The sequence below is a fragment of the Botryllus schlosseri genome, chromosome 10 (assembly GCF_051294905.1).
Source record: "Botryllus schlosseri isolate E-star chromosome 10, Bs_hap1, whole genome shotgun sequence".
Taxonomy (NCBI): Eukaryota; Metazoa; Chordata; class Ascidiacea; order Stolidobranchia; family Styelidae; genus Botryllus; species Botryllus schlosseri.
The window spans coordinates 9937581-9960154 of NC_137245.1; the positions used below are offsets into that span (position 1 = coordinate 9937581).

At 40.8% G+C, this 22574-nt stretch overlaps 2 protein-coding genes across 2 annotated transcripts; both read right to left on the reverse strand.

The window, feature by feature from the left end:
• Positions 1-2871: 2871 nt before the first annotated feature.
• On the reverse strand, positions 2872-9763 carry LOC145447810 (uncharacterized). Its single transcript, XM_080326087.1, has 7 exons — positions 9631-9763; positions 8367-8494; positions 5639-5715; positions 5446-5576; positions 5012-5188; positions 3135-3193; positions 2872-3069 (listed from the first exon to the last, which is right to left on the reverse strand). The coding sequence occupies exons 1-7, from the start codon at positions 9725-9727 to the stop codon at positions 2995-2997; spliced, it is 744 nt and encodes a 247-aa protein (XP_080182213.1). The 5' UTR covers positions 9728-9763; the 3' UTR covers positions 2872-2994.
• Positions 9667-22574, reverse strand: LOC145447807 (fibrinogen-like protein A). The gene is made up of 6 exons (XM_080326083.1): positions 22253-22574; positions 20830-20924; positions 17456-17552; positions 16851-16947; positions 14061-14402; positions 9667-11059 (listed from the first exon to the last, which is right to left on the reverse strand). The coding sequence occupies exons 1-5, from the start codon at positions 22530-22532 to the stop codon at positions 14066-14068; spliced, it is 906 nt and encodes a 301-aa protein (XP_080182209.1). The 5' UTR covers positions 22533-22574; the 3' UTR covers positions 9667-11059; positions 14061-14065.

Here is a 22574-nt window from a genome sequence, read left to right on the forward strand (position 1 = left end):
GTTCACGTTCTCAAACGAACCTTGGTAGGTTCTGCACTGTAAAACTTTTTCATATATTACAATTTTCACTTCATTTTAACATCTTTGGTTGAAATTTATTGCCTTTCAACTGCAGGCCACTCTATGCATGGCGCTGACAGCATAAAAAAGTCAACACTAAACGAGCATGCACCTTGACGATCTCAAATATTTTACATGCTTTGGTACAAAATTTGGCTCGAATGTGAAGAGCATCAAGAGCAAAATACGCTACATGTAGGTAGTCAGCGAATGATGCTTATTCAACCAATCAATGCAATTGATATCGCTGTCTGATGCAAAAAATGTAGCAGGCGTACCGGGTTAATCTTGATTTCACTGAAATTTTATGCTGGAATTGGTAATATGACGTCGCGTGACGTCACGTCATAAGGTTCACGTTCGCGTTCACACAGAACCTTTCAAAAAGGTTCGCGTTCACACGAACCTGAACCTTTCTGAGGTTCACACCATCCCTACCACATACTTATCTGTACGCGACATCGATAGCCCATGGCGAATTTTCACAGCATTGCAATTCTATAGATTAGAGACCTACAGTCGGTGCGCTAGATCAATGTGTCATTCACCTAGATTTGTTTCACTACGCTGCAATCGTATGGATCGCTCTGATCAATCCCGTTACGGCACAGAATAATTTATGTCCAGCCTCGCCACCGTATTGTTACACACTGGGCTGCCACTCTTTGTAACAACGCCTATGTGTACATCGTTTGGCGATTTTGAAGTGATTCTGGTGAACTGGAAATATTAGTATTTGGATTTTAGGAATTATAGTGACAATAACTGGCAATGGATTCCTACCAACTATTAAATATTCATAGTCAACACCAAGTACCAAGAAGATATACCTGCGACGAGTACGCTTAACCGCCAAATCCGTGCGATCGGATTTTGTCATTACACACTATACTGATTACAAGTACAGACACTCTCACTACTAATAAACATTGTTCAGAAACGAAATTTAGGAAGTAGCGAAACAGCATATGTCTAGTCTACTTGCACTCAAGGACTATGACATGCAGTCGTTCTTAATCATTTGTTCGACTCAAGCAGCTAAGCTACACTTCCAATAATTTGAATATTGTCAAGTGGGAGGCAGCGTCTGGTTATATTTACATCAATTTTACTATTTTCCAAACCAAACGATGTATTTACTCTGTCACAGTATCATGGTATAATTCCAAAAAAATGTATCAATTTGTGACCGCATCGCGAAGATGCATATTTCGATTTTCTTCCTCTATGCAGCTGAATTGTCATTTGCAAACAATGTCCAATTTTATCTTTGTCAGGGGTGGCCAACCTTTTCGGTCAAAGGGTCACGAGAGATTTACGAGCCATTGCGCGGGCCATTTGAATGTTGATGACCTTTTTGTAGTCGTCCGATAGGAGCGAACCGAAGTAGCTAACATTGAAAAACAAGACTTATATTACTACGCTTTAAAATTGATAACAGTTATGCCATGAAAACTCTGTGTGGAACTGTGCAGTGTGCATTCACGTCCTGGTCGCGCAAAGCGCGAAATTAATGCAAAGGTAATGAATGAATTCGATAAATAAATATGTTATTTGCATATATTTGGGGTCGCCTCTGTATATCACTAGGCTCATTTGGCAAGGACAGGATAATTCGGCATTTAGACATGGCAATATCGTATTTATAATAATAATATTATATATTAATATTATAATAGCGTATTTATAATTTTCAGGAGGGGCTCCAATACTAAATGCAAGAAATCGAGTGACAATAAATCATGTGAAGTGATAAGAAAAATTTCAAGTGAAATAAATCTGCTCCGGAATATTCAACTTTATGGTCATATACGAAGAATCGAAGATCTGCGATAAATGTGGCTGGCCACTGGTTACGCCAATGCGTCGGAAGTGATGTTTTAGTCATCATCACATTTCGCGGCAGGTTAATCAAATTTTGGTTGGCCTTGCAATTTTACCTGATGTTATAACTAATTTCGAGAATTATCTCGCGGGCCACACAGAACCTTCTCACGGGTCACGGGTTGGCCGCCCCTGATCTACATCGTTAATAACAGTGATTGATGGTACAGGGATGTCCTGTTTTAGTTCTTATATATCTTTGAAATCAAATGTTTTTTATAATAAAGAAGTTGGAGTCGGAGTCGGTGTCAGGGTTATTTTCACAAACTCCGACCCCACAGCCCTGGTAGCAAGAATAGAAACCCGTTTTAAACTCTAATTAATATCAATGCAGCAATAGTCGGACGCCGAAAACATTGTCCGGTCTAGCATAGACCGTTAAGGCTTAAACTTATATTCCCATGTGGGTCCTCGTCGAAATCGTCGGCAAAGCGACGCAAAATATTGAGTCTATGGCATTGTTATAGTATTTGATTGTTGCAGTTGATACATTTGGTGATGTTTAAAGGTCAGCATGTTTACTTCAGCATTTTGGCATAATGTGACCGGAATCGCTAGGTGCCGTGTACCGTACACTGTACAGTGTACAGTACAGCCGCGTTGTGATTAGCAATATGACGTCTCGTCATGCCATAGGTTCGTGGTCATATAGAACCTTTTCAAGTGGCCCGCATTTACACTAAACAAAACCTTTCAGGAGTTCGCACCCATTCCTAATAGTAATGCCAGAAAGGCACCCTTGAATGTATCCTAATCGTGTTTCTGACTGTAGTGGCCTGGGAAGAAGAATGAGGGCTTGTAAAACGTAACATTCGTAACTTCGTATTCTGGCCTCCCGCCGGGACATGAACCTGGAACTGCTGTCTCTTTTTGGAGACGAGATCACTCGAAACACCATGAACACCAGGGCAACAAAAATTCTGCCGATTATGCACCGTGAATGATATATGTTATATACAACGCATATACAACAGTGTAACAACGTCTCAAGCAGTATAAAAATCGTGAATTCCAACGTGAACACCTGTGTTCAAAATCCTACAATTTATGTCATTTGTAACTCCTCTTCTCATATTCCGCTCTGTGATGGAGTTCCTTCATTATCTCCGACATCCTTTCAACACCCTTCATGAAATATACACAGAATAGAGCATTCAGTGGTGATGTCAAACTACTATAGGAATACCAACCCCACAATCCCCGCTTGTGACCCATTTACCATCGACGTATCTTCTCATGCAAAATTCCGCTGGAAAATAGAAAATAAAATTCGGTTGAATTTCGAAGTATGATTGTTTGCAGCTGCGTGATGAATGTGGGTATATCACGAATCCGAACACTGAATCCAAATCGGGAGCGATATTTTTGGACGCAATTCGATATTCAATATCTGCAGACGCGAGGTCGTGTATCCTACTGGGCTTATTTGTTTGGGGATAGATAAATGTATAGGTGAAGAAGATATTCCGACCGACGTCAACTCACCCATACACATCAATGTCATCTCAAGTTCAGTGCTCACCAACTTATTACGGTTTGCATTTATCTCTAGTCTCTACACAACCAACTTTTACAGAACTTGCGATAGGTTTGCAACGACAATTTGCTGTGTTACTTTAAGTTGATTGTAGTATTCTGGAAGTCACCTCACGGACAAAAGTTCTGAAATAACCGCAATTACCATCCAGTTCACTCGGTGACTTACACGATAGATATGGATTATCAAAATTGACTTTCGAATATGACGTGATGGCAGCCCCGCTGTGTAGGAGCCATCCTGTCGCGAAAATCCCTTGTCGCATGAAATTCTGTCGTATTCATTCAGCCTGGTGTATTACCAATCGTCGTACCACTCTTTCGTATAAGTCCGATCAAAGAGAGGCATGGCGTGACGACAAATTTAGTGATACTCAAGTATTAGTTTACTAATTGGGAATCATCGCGGAATACGTTGCCGATGTATTCCACATTTCCTTGGCTGTTCACTCGGTGTCAGAGTAGGACTATATGTATATATGTGTGCGATGTCGCACTGACATTCTAGTAATTAGGGTTTTATTGCATTTCTATTGCAGAGTAATTAGGGCTGCATTTAAAACAAATGGTTGTTTAAAATATAATTTTTCAAACATGTTTTAAACTGTGTTTTAGACAAGGGCCTTTAAAAAAACATAATTGTGTTCTTTCAAGTTGTATAATTCTGCCATAATTGTGTACATACTTTCCAGAAACATGTTGTTCGAGCGTACGGACGACGACTACAACCCAATATAGCCAACGTATACGATATGGGATGGTTGGATCCTCGAAATAGTCGATTCAACAGCTATAGTACGAAGATATATTATATTATATCATTCATACGGAATGAGTGTTCTGATGATGATGACTGCCGTCCGTAAAAATGCTGCAAGACGATGTAGTCCTGGTTAAAGACATATCATTGGTCCGTAAATCACAGGGGTTGTAGGCCTATTTCTTCTAAGGAGCTATATTTACCCTATATTTTCATTTGTGAATATCAATGCACCATGATCTCACAATTGAATATGCGTGACGTCATGGCCTAGCGAAAAAACATGTTTTAAAAGGGCCTTGTTTTAGACATGTTTATTTCAAATTGATTTTTGTTTTAAACACAACCCTAAGTCTAATGTGTTGCATGTACAAATACTGTGATTGATATCAACAGTCATCGATCGTAGTCGTAAAATTATCTCAACCACTCACTCCTCAACTTCAAAGTCGTCATCGAATGCGGGAACTACTTATCGGCTGCGCGCATGCTGACAAAATGAATACACATTTAAAAGAGTGCCTATAATGCCGTTAAGACAATAATCGTGTCACATGTCGCTAGCCGTACCGGCAAATCCAGGATTTCGCCAAATCCAGGATTTCGCCAATTAGCTTGACGTTTTCATGACGTAATCAGCTTGGATTCGGATAGTATCATAGTCGCGAGTTGTCATCGGTTTTGAAAATCATGTATCTTGCATTCTACAATACAGCATTCCAGATGGTGAACAATGTCTCCCTTCTCCATTAAATACGAAATTATTTATACCTGAATTAGTCGTACTCGGAGTAGGTACAGTGCCACTCCATGTAGCATTTTCTAGACACGTCGCGTTGAAGAGAGTCGTCATATCAGAGTGCAGCGTGAACAGTCGTACGCAATTATACCCGCAACAAGAGTCGTCGGATGCTTTCGCGACGGGTTCGTAAAACGTCAAGTCGCAACCTAAATGCAACACAGAGACGCACTGACGCGGAATAATCCACGGCACAACTTTCAAAAATTTTACAGGTGGAAGTGATGGAAGTTCGTATAGGTAGGCCTACGCTTAAATTAAAGTAGGAGAGAATGAAGAAAGAACACATGCAAACCTACTTCAGTTCTTCATAACGAAAAGTGCCACTATGTCGTGGCAACAGGCATGTCGAAACCACCTATCCAGCGCCGAGCATTATACTCAAATTAAAGTATGGCAAACTCACACTCGACTTGAAGCGTAACAGGTTCTGACACATCATGCACAGTACAGCCCCCGCTTTCAACCCAAATCTCTACTCCGTTGTCCCTTGTATCGACTGAGGGAATTGTTATACTGTGGCGACCTGTTGATGAGCTGTAAAAAAAGCAGAACTTGTACGAGGTAGGCTGCTGGTAATATTGTTTGCATAAACACACCTCGCAATTCCTCGTGGATTGGGCAGCGTTTCTTCGAACACGCCACTGTTCGAATACCGACGGACGGAAATGTCAAACTAGAATGAACAGAATGATTTAAATTCTATTCTAGTGCGGAACAACAGATTAAGCAGTCAACGTACTGGTTATGATAAGAGAGATTTTCTTTACCTAGAAAACGGAAGATCTTTACCTAAAAAAATGACCCTTTTGACATTTTTTTTACCTTAAAAAAAACTTAATTTAGACATATTTTGCCCTCTTTGCGGCTCTTGATATAAGAACCAATGCCCACGCAGTCTTGCTTCAGTTAGGATATTGCGGTACGCTGAGCACAACACCATGTCGACGTATCTGTTTTTACTTGACCGTTTATGATTCACAATGAGCAGTCAATGGGCCGTACACAACGGTTGACCTATAAAGTAGCAGCAGCTACAAGCTGTAAAACGTCAAATGATAAGTTCACCGACGGCGCAAACATCTACGATAGAAACGAAATGCAGGATGCAAAAATTTTTTGACTTTGTAAACAATTTTTAAAATTTTTCGACCTAACGCTACAATTTTTACAAAATTTTGACTTTTCGTGACATGTCAAAAATATCGCCTAGCTATCATTTTTGACAGCTTTGACACCAACAGTTGCAACTTCTACCTCAATCGAATGCATATTATGATGACGGTGAGGGCCGTCTTTAAAAATTATGTAAGACGGTGTAGTCCTGGACAAATATATTAATTGGCCCGTTAGAGACAGGATCGGGCACATTTTGTGAAAAGAGTCACATTGGCCCTATATTCGCAATCGGAATTCCAAAGAAGACATATGAAAATGTCAAAATCGAAGTTCGCCAAATGGAATTCGTCGATATACATACATCATGTTTTATGTAGTTGCTGTTCACCCTATTGACAATGGTTGATTTGCGCTTGGAAAGACTAGAACTAAGAAATCACAAAAGGTACTGACTCAATCGAATCGCGATTTTGCTTAGGGGGATGGACCTGGTGAATTCATTGATGAACTCTGCGAACCCGAAGGAAATGGTCGTTTTTGTTGGTGTAGGTATTGAGTTTTTGGTGCTCGGCAGCTATGGCCTTGTGCACCAGGTCTATTAGTAATGTATTCATTATTCCATTATATCTCTCTTCCAGACAACAAAACGAACTCTAATCCCGAGGAAATCGTGGCGAGATGGGTCAGTATGTTATCTATCAAGAAAGGCACGCCGTGGTCCCGAACTATGGAAATGGTCGTTGATGAATACCCCGCGACTCGGTAATCGTATGGATAGTGTCTTGTATGAACTTGCGAGTGGAAGGTGGCGAGGGAGCGAAATTGCAAATCCCTCTATTACGCAGGATGACTTAATTATGGACGCCATTAACGAGAATGTAGGGAAGATCAAGCACTGCAACGCTAGGGTTACCATAAGTCCTCTGTTTTTATTAAATTGAAAGTGTCCTCGAAAGATGCCAAAAGGTCCCCTTTTTGGGGAATTTGTCTTCTTCCTGTATGAAAGGTTTCGGAATGCGACCAAAAACTGGGTTCCGACGCAGCGAACGCCTGAGTTGGCACGACAATCAACGAAAAATACGGCGCGACTTTGGGAGTAGATATGGGAAAGACGAGCTTTTTTTCTAGTCAACGCAGTCGTATTGGTCGAAAATGTTTTCAAAATCACCAATCATCAATTCTTTTTCGGTGCTAGAGCTTTCAGGATTTTTGAAAAGTGTCCTCTTTTGCGGATCCCAAAATATGATATCCCTATGCAACGCAGCATGTCGTGAATTAGCTCAGTGATTTTATCGCGTTTCAAAACACGTTTAATATAGGAGCCACGATTTAAACGCGTTTGTTTAAATTAAATTTTGTTTGAAAAGCAACCATATCTGCTCCTTATTTTCAATTACACGGATATCATAATAGTCGTCGGTAATATATTTGAGGCGATCGTAGCAAACTCACTGCAACAGCTTGCATACAAATGTGGTAAGGAAAATATATCATTGCAACTTGGAAGAGGAGGTGAGATGACTCACGTTCACTCACCAACATAGTTGCCGTAAATTAGTAACAAACTGATATAATAGATATAGCAGGCCCCCTAATTCCTTAAATTTGCAAAGGCGGCAAACTGTAACTAAGAGAATAGAAAACTAACCTATTGCCGCTTGCGCGGATCACGTGACGAGGAAAAGCCTGGGCCCTAAATAAACCTCAAACACTCAGGTAGGCATTATGGAGTCGACCTCGGTCGGACGCGAGCGCACGACCCATTGAGGTGTAGCTGTGGATTATACATACCACTACACTGTCTCGCCACACTGTGGTATATGTTCGTGAATGATTGAAACAGGAAGATTTGCAACGAAATAGTTACGTGGTGGGTTACTTCGCCCCGGCGACTGGTGATTTGAATTTTTTGATCCGTTCTACAGCTATTGGAAATTTAATTGTTTACCGGTATTTATTCGCCCATGTTTGGTGTTGAGAGCGTCATTTCGGTAATGAATCCATACAACATGTTTATTTGAGCCCTGCGTCCGTGTGACAGGTCCAGCATTCATTCAGGGATCTCTTTGAAAATAAACGCTTTCTTTGAATTGGTATACACTTTGCAACAGTTTTGGATCTTAAAATTTTGATGACTTTTGGCGTTCAATTTATGGGTATCACAACATTTGTGAATTAACAGTATAGCCTACTATACAGCCAACTCACGCAGTTCAGTCTCCAGCTGACCGAGTGGCCAGTAGTTATTATTTCACCCGACACTGATACATTCAACGTAGCAGGTGCTCCGATAGCTCTTTTATATACAGTTGGTTGGGATGGATTCCAGGTACACTCTGTGCATCGGCAAGAGAAATGATTTATTTACACAGGACACGCAATAAATAACTGATCTCGTAACTATGGAAGACATAAGACTATATCGTCACCGGCAATGTCTTTAATTGCATTTGACTCTGAACAACGTTGTGTTGGAAGTTTTAAGGGTCAAAAACACTCTGTCCCGACCAACTTTGCAGTACAATGCCTATTACCACCTACGGCCCTTCGTTCAATTTCAAATTTCCAAGATGATATCCAGAAAATTCATGAAGAATCCTTGCAAATTTTTACTTTAAATGGCCAGCAACAAAACAGCTTAGCGCTTAGCCGGTCCTACGCGGTGGACCAGCCGGGTCATCAAGTAAGACGAATAATAAGCGACAGTAATTAAAATAATACGTTCCATATAAACGTAAGTTATATTTTACTCGGGACAGCTGCAAGGGTGATGAAGTCATTGGCCGTCGCCAATAAAGTTAGCCTATGACTTAAGACAGTGGCCCAACCTTTATCGTCTAGTGGGCTCATTTGGTCGATATTTAAGCAAATATTTCTCTCTAGGAAAAATAATCCAGTTACTAACAAAAGGTCATTTTCTCGGGCAAGCACCTGTTGTCCGAAAAATAAGATGGGTGCCGCGGCTTTAAAACGCTACGACAGAGAGCTATAGGCTATTTCGAATGTGGACCACCTTACACTTTGGTAATGTATTGCTGGCCACTTGCTTATCGATATACTTGGCACTGTGTGTACTATTGTCTAGAAAATGAATTATTCGAGAGAGGATAACCCGTAACGTTCCGTTCTGGAAACATTGCGTTTAATCTACCAATGTATTCTCCCGTTCGGGTAGATGTTGAATAAAAATAAATTATCAAATTCGATTGTGATGACCATATGCGCTGAATTGAGGAATTTGGCAAGTAGTTTTCGTCAAACGACAGATATTGACCTGCATAACGAGTAAACACGTTCACTATACCGTCCTGGTTGTAATGTATTCGGAATTACGTTCTCCGAATAGCAGAAATTTGGTCGAGAGGCTGTTGCATGCCCAACAAAATCATCTCGTGAGTTGCACCTTTAGCACACCTAAGCTAGTTGCCCTACATATAATATATACATATGTTCATGCTGCTTACGCTGTTACCTTGTCCTTGAACATCAGAATGAAGTTCCCACCAAAATAGTAAGGCAGTCAGTGAAGTCATCAGGCCTGTTTCCCGCATACCTCGTTTCGTCGGCATATATTCAGGAAAGAATAGATATAAGCCTATAGTAAGAGCAATTGGGTAATAATTTTCAATAATGAGTTCCGAGTATATAGCATTAGGGTAGTGTAATATCGGAAGAAATATATTTTTAATAAATTAAACAGTACTGCCTCGCAAACTTCAGCGTATCTACACACTGTGCTGAACGGAAATTTATTAGTGATCACAAGTGCCTGATGTTACGTCTTGTACTGACAGACAGCATGAAACTGCTATAATTGGACGCAAATGTGATAACGATGTTTCGAAATATTCTATCTGCCTGTTTCAGTATAAGCGTTCATGGCTTACAACGTCCGAGTCGCAACTGAATCATTCATCGTCAAGACACACGAAGAATGTACCGTTTAAGTACACTATGGAAGGTCGATATTCTATGTTATGATTCCATATCTGCCGACTTTTAGCATGGCCCACTTCTAGGTTTTTGTAAGACACCGCCTACATGGAACAGATGGCGAGGAGTAGCCTATATATATCCTGCGTGTGAAGATTATTAATGTGATAAGAAATAGGTCACCAACTCAATCAGCTAACCTTTTAGCTTTCATGTATTTGCAAATCTTATTCTAATGGAATCTGCATCCCCAATCATGAATCTCACCTTGATTTTTCCACAGTATCGCTGGTTTCTTTTACCATTTAAGTCTGATGTTACTGAGTGACATTTATTTAGTTTTGCTGATACAATGCCCATTACAATCTTGTGAAAGAAGAGATTGAACGAGCATAGGACAATACAGAATATGAATACAGAATATTCCACTGACGGAAAAAATGAAATATGTATTGTAGAATTGCAACGGCTAACAGGGTGCGGAGAACACGTTATCGCCTACCCGCTTTCTCTTACTGCTGCTGTTATTCGCATCCTTCTGTATCTTTATCAGGTAAGTCACGTGTATGTGTGAGTGTGTGCGTGCGGGGGGAAGGGGTCATCAGTGCCTCACCAGGCATGAACCTCACCCACGTCACTAGTTTGTAGATATCTGTATATTTTACCAACAATACCTGCATCTGCAATAAGGGCTATTCACGGCTAAACTCCGACATGCACTTAGTACTAATCAGCGCATAGAATACTGCAGAGAAGCGTGAGTGGGGCAACGATGTATTTCGATTATTGTGATGATGATAGGTGAAGAGAAAAAAGCAATGAAGCTTGACGTTTTCTTGATCTCTTGAGTTCAGGTCATAGATAATGGCGAACTCAGATTTGAACTTGATGAGACCGGAATGACATGTTGAATTTGAGCATGAGGAATCCATGATTTCGAACTTGATAACATCGGAATGATGCTCGATCTGAATTTATGAAAGGATATAATACAACATTACGACGAACAAAACATGTTTGCCTATTCGGGCAGTGCCTATATCCAGGGGTGGTCAAAGTAGTCAACTTGGCACTCAAGTAGAAGTGGAGTTAACGTCCTAAATACCCCTCTAGCAGTGTTGGGATGACCCGAGTCACGACTTGACTCGAGTCAGACTCGAGTCAACTTTTTCGTATGACTTGACTTGACTCGGGTCACTTTGAAAAATGACTTGACTTGACTTGACTCGTCGCTTCAGGAATGTGGATTGACTCGTGACTCGGAGCAAAATTTACGAGTCAATTTCAAGTCATCAAATAAACTGTGTCTTGTTTATGTTTGCATTGTTCGCGACACGCCAGTGTGGCTTGTGAGATGAGCCAGTTATTCACAGATTGTACGTTTCAATGATCCTCGATTGTCACATCACAAATAAAGTGACTGCAAACGAAATAATCACATCTTGCGTTAATGTACTAGCAGTAGATAAACTAATATCAATGTTTCTCTCCTTCTTAGACGATTCAGTGCATACATTACGCAGTGCTCACCTGAACCGACTATTGTTTGAGATGAATCGAACAAATATAGTTTATGCGTTTATATTCTCGCGGATGTGTAGTGAACTGTGCCATATCGATTAGTTTCAACTACCCGATACTTTGTATTCGACCCTCTATTTCGGTTCACGTATTTTATTAGCAGTTCTACGTGTGCGTGAGCGATACAGCGCCATTTTACATGTATATATTAACCTTTATATTCGTTATTTGATTCAAGATAAATGGCCAATCAATCTGTCTTTCACACAGCTAGCAAAATGTAATGACTTTCAATCATCCCTCATACGTCGAAAATTAAAATTGACTTGAATTGTGACTTGACTAGAGCCCGACCGATTATCGGCTCGCCGATAATATCGAGTCGATATCACGCTTGGCGAGAAATATCGGTATCGGCCATTGAAGGTAAAAAAATATCGGCCATTTTCGTGACGTCACAACATGGTGGCAGGGAGTCAGAGAAGTCGATTGGAGACGTGAGGACGGTAAATTATAAAAATAAATGGCCAAGCTGCATGTAGTGCATACTGCATACAGGGTAGTAAGCGTGCCTATCTGAAAAATATTATAGATAACTAACCACCGTTATGCCCCACTGACTTCATGGGAATCCCCTGTAGTAATCGATCACCAAAGACAGAGAGCAGCTGGATGGATAGTTGTCTGCAGAAGAGTTCAATCAATAAGAGAAATGAGAACTTCAATCATGCTGGACTGACCCTCGTGATGATAGAGGAAAGCGTCGCGTCGAAACATTTTTCTGAAGATAGTGCTATTGGTTCGGTACCAACAGAGCTAATTATACCAGTGTTGTATGAAGTCGTCTGACTGAGGCCTGCGGCCGGCTGCGGGGCCACCATGATAGGAAATATGCGAGCATAGAGGTCAAGAAAATCAAGCAAACGTGGAGTAAAGCCAATAATTGATACGAAAATTATTTATTCCATGATGACATTGGCCAATTCTGACAGAAGAGCGTAAAATATTGATCAATTGATTGTTGAAGTGCTGGTCATGGTCAAGGCCCAAGGGGGATGGGTGGAGCAGTTGCAGACGTGGACAATTTGAGTTGTTTTGCATATTCTCTTCAGCTATTTGTTAATGATGTGCTGAAGGTTCCAGGTGCACTGCCAGAAGAATATCAATATTAATATCAATATTTGGTGAAACCATTGAAGGAAAGATCCCCTGCAAGGGAGCGGTGGAACCGAAATGAAGAAAGATTTCCAATTCTTGCTGTGCCACTAACTATGGTACCAAGTGAAAGACTGCTCACTGTGTTTAGTACTATATACATCATTTATGGAAGACCACAGAAGTTCACTCCTTGGAGAAAGGGCCGAGAAATTGTGCTTCATGAACTGTAATCTGCAACTGCTGGATTGGTGCATTTGATATATTTTTATAGCCCCTAGATCATTTTTTTCATGTTCAAGCATATCAATGGCTGTAAAGTTGTTGAAATAAATGCTCTAAGGTGTTAAATATGGGCCTTGAGCTAGATTCCATATCTTTTGAATATCGGCTGAATATATCGGTGTTATCGGTGGAGGTACTGGATATCGGTCTTATCGGTATCGGCTCAGAAATCCAATATCGGTCGGGCTCTAGACTTGACTCATGACTTGACTTGGCTCGAGTCAAAATATGCTATGACTCGAGATGACTCGTTACTCGAAGGTATGGACTTGATCCCAACTAGGGTTGCATTTAAAACAAAAATCAATTTAAAACAAACATGTTTCAAACAAGGCCTTGTTTAAAACATGTTTTTTAAGGCCATGACGTCACTTTTATTCAATTGTGACGTCATAGTGGATTAACATTGACAATTGAAAATATAGGGTAAACACAGCTCCTTTGACGAAATAAATGCACTTATTGCTGTTGAACCGACTAGTTTTGAGGGTTTTAACAGCGCCATATCGATATACGCCGGCTATATAGGGTGATAATTGTCCGTAGGCTCATACAAAATGTTTTAGGTAAGTATTTACACGATTATGTCACGATTTTGCGAATTTAAAAAGTAGACTTGGCCTACGGGTCGCATACCCTTAAACAGTTATTTGGAAGTTCAACACCACAAATAGCTGCAATTTTCAAAACTAAATTCAGTGATCGTGATACAGGAACAGGGGCTATTTCGCCGAGTACTGATGACATTTTCAAATACAAAAGTCATACAAGCACACTTCATACTACTTCGCATTCACGGAATTAGAGTTGTAAGAAGTCAGTAGTGTTGCGTAAAAAACAGTTAAATATGAGTGGGACTGATCTAGAAACAAAACCACTTAAATACTACAAGTGGAAAAATCGACTTGGGCACTCCAAAAAAAGTATAAGTTCTTTTTCACTGAGCACTTTTGCTTATATCCGGTACTAATAGTCGACAGGCACAGTTCAGGTTCTATTAAAAATTACCTGTCTCAAGCGCGGCGTCGGACTTTCATCTCGGTAAATCGCATGTAGTAGTCGGTGTTCTGATACATTTTGCTCCAAACGATCCCAGCGCTCCCGAGGTCGTAGTACAACCCGTTTAGGTTGGCATAGTAGCAATTATCGAACCCCCAACCCCCTTTGAAGGACTCCGCGCAGTTCGCACAGTCTCGCTTATCGTGATCCGCGTCGAAAGTGGAGAATTCTTGATTGTTTGCTAGACCGCCGTCCAACCAGCCCGACTTCACCATCGAGTCAGTGGAGTTCCCCGAAAATCCGCTCAAACGAAGCTTGTAGTTATTCGACGATGGGCCAACCTCGAAAAACCTGCCGTGAAGAAAAACACGTCTCTAGGTCTAAGGCAGGGTTAAACTATTTAATTGACTGGCACTTTCGAGTTTTGTGGGCTGTGGCGTGTGCTCCTTGAATTCCACAATCCGATGACTTCATTTTGTGGCCCAACCTCGATTTCCACTGCATTAGGTCTTCAAATCCACCCGATGAGTTTGCAAAATAGGGTCATCAGGCCCATATTAACTCTATTTCGAGCAGATTTACTCTACATGGCGGTCCGCGGTCCAAATGTTAACTTTTGGATTTTGAACCCTGACCTTACCTGCTTCAGTATTCATTCAGTCTAAAGAGCTTCTTGGAGGTACAAAACTTCAATATACAATTGCAGAATATATTCACATTGGAATGAACCCGAATATTTTCGGCTGACACTCGTTTGGGGTAATCGTCAGAATGTAGTATAGAATTGGAGAGAACATTGTATATCAGAAATCGTGTCACAAGATATGACGTCACCAGCATGAAATATCGAATACGAGAGCGTTGTAGTCGGGTTGCTGACGATTACCCTTGACCAATTTTTCCTCATTTTTTCGCAAGTCTGCGCGCACTCACCAACTCACTGCGCGGTCCCTTGTACAACAGTGCGTAACGACTTTCTAGTGGCTTTCTAGTGCGCGGCATACGTTTTGCTGTGCGCGGTGACTATGTCAGTGTTGCGTGCCCGTGCACGCGCCCAGCTTAGAAGGAACATTGCCCCTGACGAGTGTCAGCCGAAAATATTCGGGCTCATTTCATTATGAATATACTATATTGAATTAGCTTATTTGTAACAATGCCAAATCCATTACCATTTATTTGCAGAAAAAATGTGCCGAAAGATGCCATTTCCCCCACTTGCTGCGACTAACAGGACAATAAATACATTTCGCTTTTTGCTTTTGCGAATACGGTTTCGCCTAACTGTGTATATAGTGACACCGTAAATTATTTCATGAGAGTTTCAACCAGAGGTGGTCAAAGTAGTCAAAAAAGCTACTCAAGTAAAAGTAGAAGTAGCGACGCGAAATCTACCAAAGTACGAGTAGAAGTATTACTTTTTAAAGCAACCTAAAAGTACTTGAATTAGAAGTAGAATTTACTGACTTTAAAATCTACTCAAGTAAGTAAGTAGTTGTGAAAACAGTCGTAATTCGTTCGCATGGACTGTCAAAATCTGTAATTTGAGCTATGCAAAAGGTGTAGAGAGCTTGATTCAAATTGATGCATCCCAGGAAGTATCAATTTTCGACAGAATAATCATCAAACATTCGTCGTGTTGGAGGTTTACCTAGGCTCCTCCTCGCCACCTCATCCGCGTCAGTGGTGTCTTACAAAAAGTCTAGAGGTGGGCCGTGCTATAAGTCGGCAGTTACGGAAAAATAAGAAGAATATCGGCCTGGTGTAAAATGACCATAGCAGTCGACAAACACCATGACTACCCCAAAAACAAACAAACAAACATTCGTCGTATCATGGGATGTAAATGATAGTATTGTTATACAAATGCGATACTATTCCTTTGTTTACTGCAACACCCCGTTTTCAAAGACATCATGGCATGGCGACTTCCCCCATATTTTAAGGGCGGTAGTTTAGTCGAAGAGCAATATGGAGAAGTTGTATCGGATACGGCGTTAACACCTTGCGTGATTGGTTTACGTTAAAAACAATGTAGGATCGTAAAAATGCTAAATAGTGGATCTTTATTTTCGAAAAATATAGTCATTAATAGAGTTTCTTTTATACTTCAACATGTATGCTCCGCAGACAAAAGAACTGAAACTAATTAGAACTCAAAGTAAGATACTGGGAATTGAGAGAGAAATACAAATACTACTTTTAAAAAGCGGAAAATGTTGGTACTCCGTGAAAACAGCCTTTAAATTCCTCAGGGTATATTTCTGATTGGGGGATTATACTACTTCTACTTGATGAAATGAAAATAGCGAAAAGTAAGTAAGTAGATCACAAATTATTACGTAGTAGAATTAGAAGTAGCTGAAAATTGTTTTACTTGTATAAGTACCAGAAGTAAGGGAAAATTACTTGAGTATTTCGTTACTGACCACCTCTGATGGTTACAACGGACCTCAGCATATTTTGAACTTTAGTAACTATAGAGACGTTTGCTAATAGTGGGGTATAACCCTGATTTCGAGTATTCCGTCCTTAAAACATGCTAACCTACAGTCCCACTGACAACGTCACTACCGAATATTAATCTGGTTGTGTAGTTTCATGATGGCATATTTCGATATTGCCCTTTCACGGACCCCTGATACTAATTCGCGTACCTCATTTTAAGAACCCCCATCCACAGGAATGTACGACAGGGACTTATGGGTGACGAGTTCGTAAAATCATTGCGAATACGGCGCCAGTTCATTGCTGGTATTTCTCTCGCAAGCAAGTACCGGCAGAAACACTGACTGCACTCACTTATAATTGGCTTGGTAATATGTCCCGTCTCTTTCCACCATATCGATTCTCATCTGGTAGACCGCCGATCTCGTAAGCAGATGGAGCTTTTCCAACCCTGAAAATAATTCCCCTGCTCAGCCTAGCAGTATTTTCTGTAGGGTTCAAATCAGTTCAGTTCCGATTTTTTTAAAATAAAATTTCATCATTTCAAAACACCGCAGGACTGCGATACAATGAAAAGATAGTAAAGTGTCGAAAAGACTTGGAGACCTGGACCTGGGCGATGTAAATAGGAGGCATACAGACTGAATGAAATAAAGTGAAAAGAGATAATATAAAATGACAAGCGACAAAATGAGGTGGCATGTAACGGTAAGCGAGATCGATATGTCAGGACGCCGCCCTGTAAGTAGAGGGCTGACTATAGTATTCATTCAATAGGCTAGAAATTGCTTGTATTTCGACCTGAATGTGGACATGCTCGACGACTAATGGATAGCAATACCGTCATAAAATGGAAATCCGTGATGAATGAAAATAGCCGTTCGCATCAAATAGCAGATTAGACACAGTCGGACTGTATGTTAGTAAGTAACTACCGCCTCTGTCTCTCTTAACCATACCGAGCCAAAATTCTCCATTTGGATTTCCGAATCCTGTGACGTAGTCATGCCAATTGCGAGTGAAATTCACACTTCCATCCATTCGTCGTTGAAAAACCTGGAACAATAACGTCAGAAGTGATGAGGAAGGTCAGCACTCGATTTGTGACGTTTTTGCCATGAACTCATGGTTGTAACCAAGTCACGTCTTGTGAGCAAGTTGATGCAAATCACATTCCCAAAATGGATAAATGTTGGTCATATGGTGCATATGTCGCAGCCGTGACAGTTATAGTGCCAATGTATATTGTCGTGTTATCCTCTCGTACATCTAACTACCTCGACCAGCCGTGTTGGGATGTCTTCCGATTAGTGGCTTGCAATATATTTCAATATATTTCTGCAATGAATATATTATTAGAATGTATATTAAACTCTGTCACTATACATCACCTTTTAAACCAGGGGTGTGTAACTCAAATTGCGTCGCGGGCCGGATTCAAGCCTTCGGATCGCTCGCGGACCGGACCGGCCAACTTTTTTCGCAATATTACCACGTGCTGCATATATATATATAATACACGGGTCATAGGCAATTTTTCCTCTAATTTTTCACGAGTCTGCGCAAACTCACCAACTAACTCCGCTGTCCCTTGGAAAAGAGTACGACACATAGGGTTGCCACTAGGGTTAATAGTTCGGATATCAATAATTTTCACTATCCGGATAACGGATATATCCGTATATTTGGAATTTATCTAACCGATTAACCGGATAATAAATGCTAAGTGAGGCAATCGATTTCACAAGGTATGCTTGAAAAATGGTTCGTAGAATCATTACACAGTGTTAGATCCAGGTGTACGCGCAGAACGAGCGAATACGAGAAAAATCACGCAAATTTAATATTCACTGCTCCTGCAACGCCCTCTTGATAAAGCACAACGCGTCAGTTGTGGAATCTGGAGACGGGATCGGAGTTTTGTAACAAAGAGTCCACACTCCACATGCACATGCACCAAATGCTCTTTCTACTTCCACAGAAGTGGGTTGTACAGTAAGCAGCGCTTCGTAGAGAGTCTCTAAAGCTTGGCAGGTCGTTTCCCCGAACTTTAAAGACTGTACATTAAATTTGGTACTGGAATTTATGCCGACATGATAGCTCGCTCTAATTTCTCCTTCAGAAATTCACGTGTTGGCGCGTATACTCAGCCGAAAAATCAGGAGGAGTTGTAATAAAATGGGGTTGGGGTTTCGATTTTTTTCGGATTAAGTATCAGCAGAAATCAATTTCGCGTGCACACACGCACATATTTGCGAACATTTGATGTCACTCAGTTTCGCGATGTCACTCTTTCATCACGATCGCTAATCAGCATTCACTTAACGGCATATCTTCTCCCAGCCACCGATCGATAGGAGCTAACACATGCTAGGCCCGAGACGCGATAGTTAGACCAGCGATGATATCTTTCGTACCAGGCCTATTGCAGGCCAGCGATAATATCATGTGCACCAAGCCAATGCAGATGTGATTGTGCATGGTATATAGTGTGCACACTGCACAGGGCCTATTGAGATGCGATTCTTCAAGCCAACGGAACTAGACAGGTTGAAGACGCGATAAATTAGGCCGCGACCATTGCCGACGGCGTGGCAATAAATTATCTAATTTCGTGATCATCTCAGCGGGAGATCGGGTCGCGGTACATTTTGCGTGCACATACGAATCTCGCAAATTGCCAACACGCCCCTCGCGGCCGCGTGCAACACTGATAACACGACTTCTTGAAACTTACTAAAAAGTGTAAAACGCATTAGCAATGATACTCTTTTAACCGGTTAACCGGAAGAATTATATCCGGATATCAGATAGCAAAAAAAACTGCGGTTAATCGTAACACACATTTTTCTGTGCGCGCAGACTTTGTCAGCAGTGCGCGCAGCATAGGGGTTGTAAACCAACAAGTCTTAATCCTTTATTCTCGAACAATGGAAGTGCCAAAAATACGATGATTGTCCGGTTAATGCAGTTAAGAACCGATAGAACACTGGCGCTCACGACGATATAAGTTGGCATATTTCTATGCTCCCTTAGCTTTAATCGTAATCTGGCGGTAGCACTGAGTATGAGTATGCGTTGCGAGGAATCAAAGATATTCAACTGCAAACGCGGACATCGGAATATGGTTTATTACTATTAAATCTCGATTCGCTATCTCTTAAGTCCTGGGACCTAGCGGGTTGGAAAGGACGCAGCAGTGTGACCATAGATATTCGAATTATTTATTTGTATAACTAATTTCTTTTCCATGTAAACTGCATATAACGGTTGGCGTTGTGGTAGCTACTTTTAGGTCGATTTTTCCATAAAACTCTGAATTCAGTGTGCACATTTTGCCTTCTCAGAATTAAGTGTCAATTTCACCGACTTGTACCTGGTGGTAACTAAAGTGAAACCGCAACGCCGTAGTCGGGTTGTTATAATGTGGCCTATATGAACATGCCCCATATTTGCTGTCTCGAGGGAATATTCAATGGAAGTATTTCCTGCAAAAAATCCGATCATTTGTTTCAAATGCGCCGGATAATATAGGAATTTTTCAATCTTCTCATAATTGCTTCGCGAGCCGGATGAAATCGTCTGGTGGGTCGGATGCGGCCCGTGGACCGCATGTTTGACACCCCTGTTTTAAACACACTGAATGTGCGAAATATCATAACAACGAATGATCCATTGCTGCTCGTGACTGCCCCATTTCGCATTGACTGGCTCCAAAGTTTAGTTACTTTGGCTGTTACGGGGCAAGGTACCAATTTGGTCCATTGACACCGTAGGATGTGAGTCTGTCAGTCATAAGCTTATAGTTAAATAAATCAGGCAAAATGAACATATTAATTGTTACGAGAAGCATGACAAGACAAATAGGAGACTGAAATATAAAAACAATCGAACACCTCACTATTCTGTCTGATCCTAAACATGCATCCATCGAAATTGTTTGACTTTTATTGAATTACTTTTAGACCAAACATTATACGTGACTTGACCTGACCCAACTTAGTGTGTCGTATAAAATACAAGTGACATGAATCCAATTGCTGATGGGCAAATTGTCTGGTCTGCCCGCTTGGTGGTCTATGAAATAAAGAAAAAAAGACTATCGCATATAGTTATGTTATTTAGAATGTTGATTGTTTATCGTTGTTGACTTGAGAGATTTTGTTTCGATTGCACAGCTTTCGCGTGTCCGATAGGTTACCAAAATATACTATAAGCAAGCACGTATGGACAACTTGACAGGGTCGAGTGTTACAAAGACTCCGAATCGAATCATATCCTAATTTGAGCATGCGGCTCTGTGAGTTATTACAAGTTATCGGACTATACTCACCGTCCATTCTTCTTCGCTGTGGAATCTGGCCATATATTCCTTGGCCAATTCCTTGCCAACCAGAAGCTCAGAGATGTTTCTGAAGACCGGTAAAACTGTAGCCAGACAGAAATGGTTAAAGCAGGATAAACATTGCCGGCTTGCTGCTACCGGGTAGTCTTACATTCGAGATGACATATTTTTCGACATGACCATCATTGCGATCTGACAAATGAGCCAGAATACTGTTACGAGATTTGCCATTAAGGATGATGCGAACCTCTGGTTCATGTGGACGCAAACCTTCCTGAAATGTTCTACGGGAACGCGAACTAACATGCGAACCTATGACGTCATGTGACATCATATTACCAATTCTAGCCCTACATTTTCGTAATGTAGTATACCAGCGGTTCCCAACCTTTTTACACAGTGTTCCACTTTAAAAATCTTGAAAAATCAATGGTCCCCTATATTTTTCAATTTTACGAGAAAAATGAGAACTGTTATTTTAGTTGAAAAACTGGTTGTTGCAAAAACCAGTAGTTAAAATGATATAAATACAACACTAATAATCATGGTAGTTTATTAATTAGTTATTACACATTTAGTTAATGTGATGGTGGAGCTTGATTCTGCTCTGACAATATCTTAAGGCTGGCTTTGCCTAGTAGGGAAGAAAGTAAACTCAAGATCAGGAAGTAACTTATCGCTGCATTGATATTTTCATTCAGTTCTTCTACATTTCTTTTGCTACAGTGCAGCCGAGTTAGAGATCATAAAGCTTTTCCCAGTCTTTCCATGGCCTCCTCAAACTGGCTCATTGACCACTGGCCGTGGCCCACAGGTTGGGTAACGATCAGAGGTGGTCAGTAACGAAGTACTTCTACTTTTTGAAGTACTTGAAGTAGATTTTTCCTACTCACACTACTTTTTAAGTACTTATGATTTTAGACTACTTCTACTTCTACTTGACAGTTTTTAGTTTTGTAGGCAAAAATAGGCGTAGAATACCTACTTACTTACTTACTTGTGAACCATCACTCCTACTTCTACTTGAGTAGAAATTCAGGCGATATTTCTACTTCTACTTGAGTAGCGACGGTGACTACTTTGACCACCTCTGGTAACGATACTAGCGACCACGCGGTAACAGTATGCCACAATGCTGAGGTAAAAGCATACACTTTAAGCATCATCAAATGCATCAACTGGAACAATCAAATGCTATATTAATTTCATAGCATCAATATATTCCGTCGCTTTATCAACAATTTCGATGAGGAATTGCAATGGAATATAAGCTTATCCCTACCACATGTTCGCACCATCCCTATTTGCTATCACCCCCATGTACAGGTCGTCAAGTTTCAATAATTAACATAAAATATTATGTCGACATACATATAGGTTTATAACCGACCCACACGTGCCACATGCTTACCGGATGATATTTCTTCTTCGACAATTTTCCTGACCGTGGTCTCATTCACAGAGCCCGGTAGTCCTCTTGGCCCCATAGGTCCGTTTCGACCTCTTGGACCTGCTGGTCCTACCACAACTGATGTGACATGGTCGGAACTTTGATTCCTCATGCAGTGGTCCGAAAGCAGCTCCATGAATGTTACCCGCTGATTGGCGGTGATCACACCGACCAGCGAACTGAGAATCAGTACGATGATCGTATGATTCATTTTTACTACAGTAAAGTCAATTGAACACATTGAATTGAAATATGTTACGAGACTACATGAAAATAGACCAAC

Bases quoted from the DNA above. Each gene is read 5' to 3' on its own strand.
- LOC145447810 (XM_080326087.1), bottom strand. From the start codon at position 9,727: ATGCCGACGAAACGAGGTATGCGGGAAACAGGCCTGATGACTTCACTG. The intron at 5,716-8,366 runs GTGAGTTGGCTG...TGTTCATTCTAG, and splicing joins TCAGCTGGAGACTGAACTGC to TTTGACATTTCCGTCCGTCG. The intron at 3,070-3,134 runs GTTGGTATTCCT...TATTTCATGAAG, and splicing joins TCACAAGCGGGGATTGTGGG to GGTGTTGAAAGGATGTCGGA.
- LOC145447807 (XM_080326083.1), bottom strand. From the start codon at position 22,532: ATGTGTTCAATTGACTTTACTGTAGTAAAAATGAATCATACGATCATC. The intron at 20,925-22,252 runs GTAAGCATGTGG...GTCTGGCTACAG, and splicing joins CGAAGAAGAAATATCATCCG to TTTTACCGGTCTTCAGAAAC. The intron at 17,553-20,829 runs GTGAGTATAGTC...TTATTGTTCCAG, and splicing joins ACAGCGAAGAAGAATGGACG to GTTTTTCAACGACGAATGGA.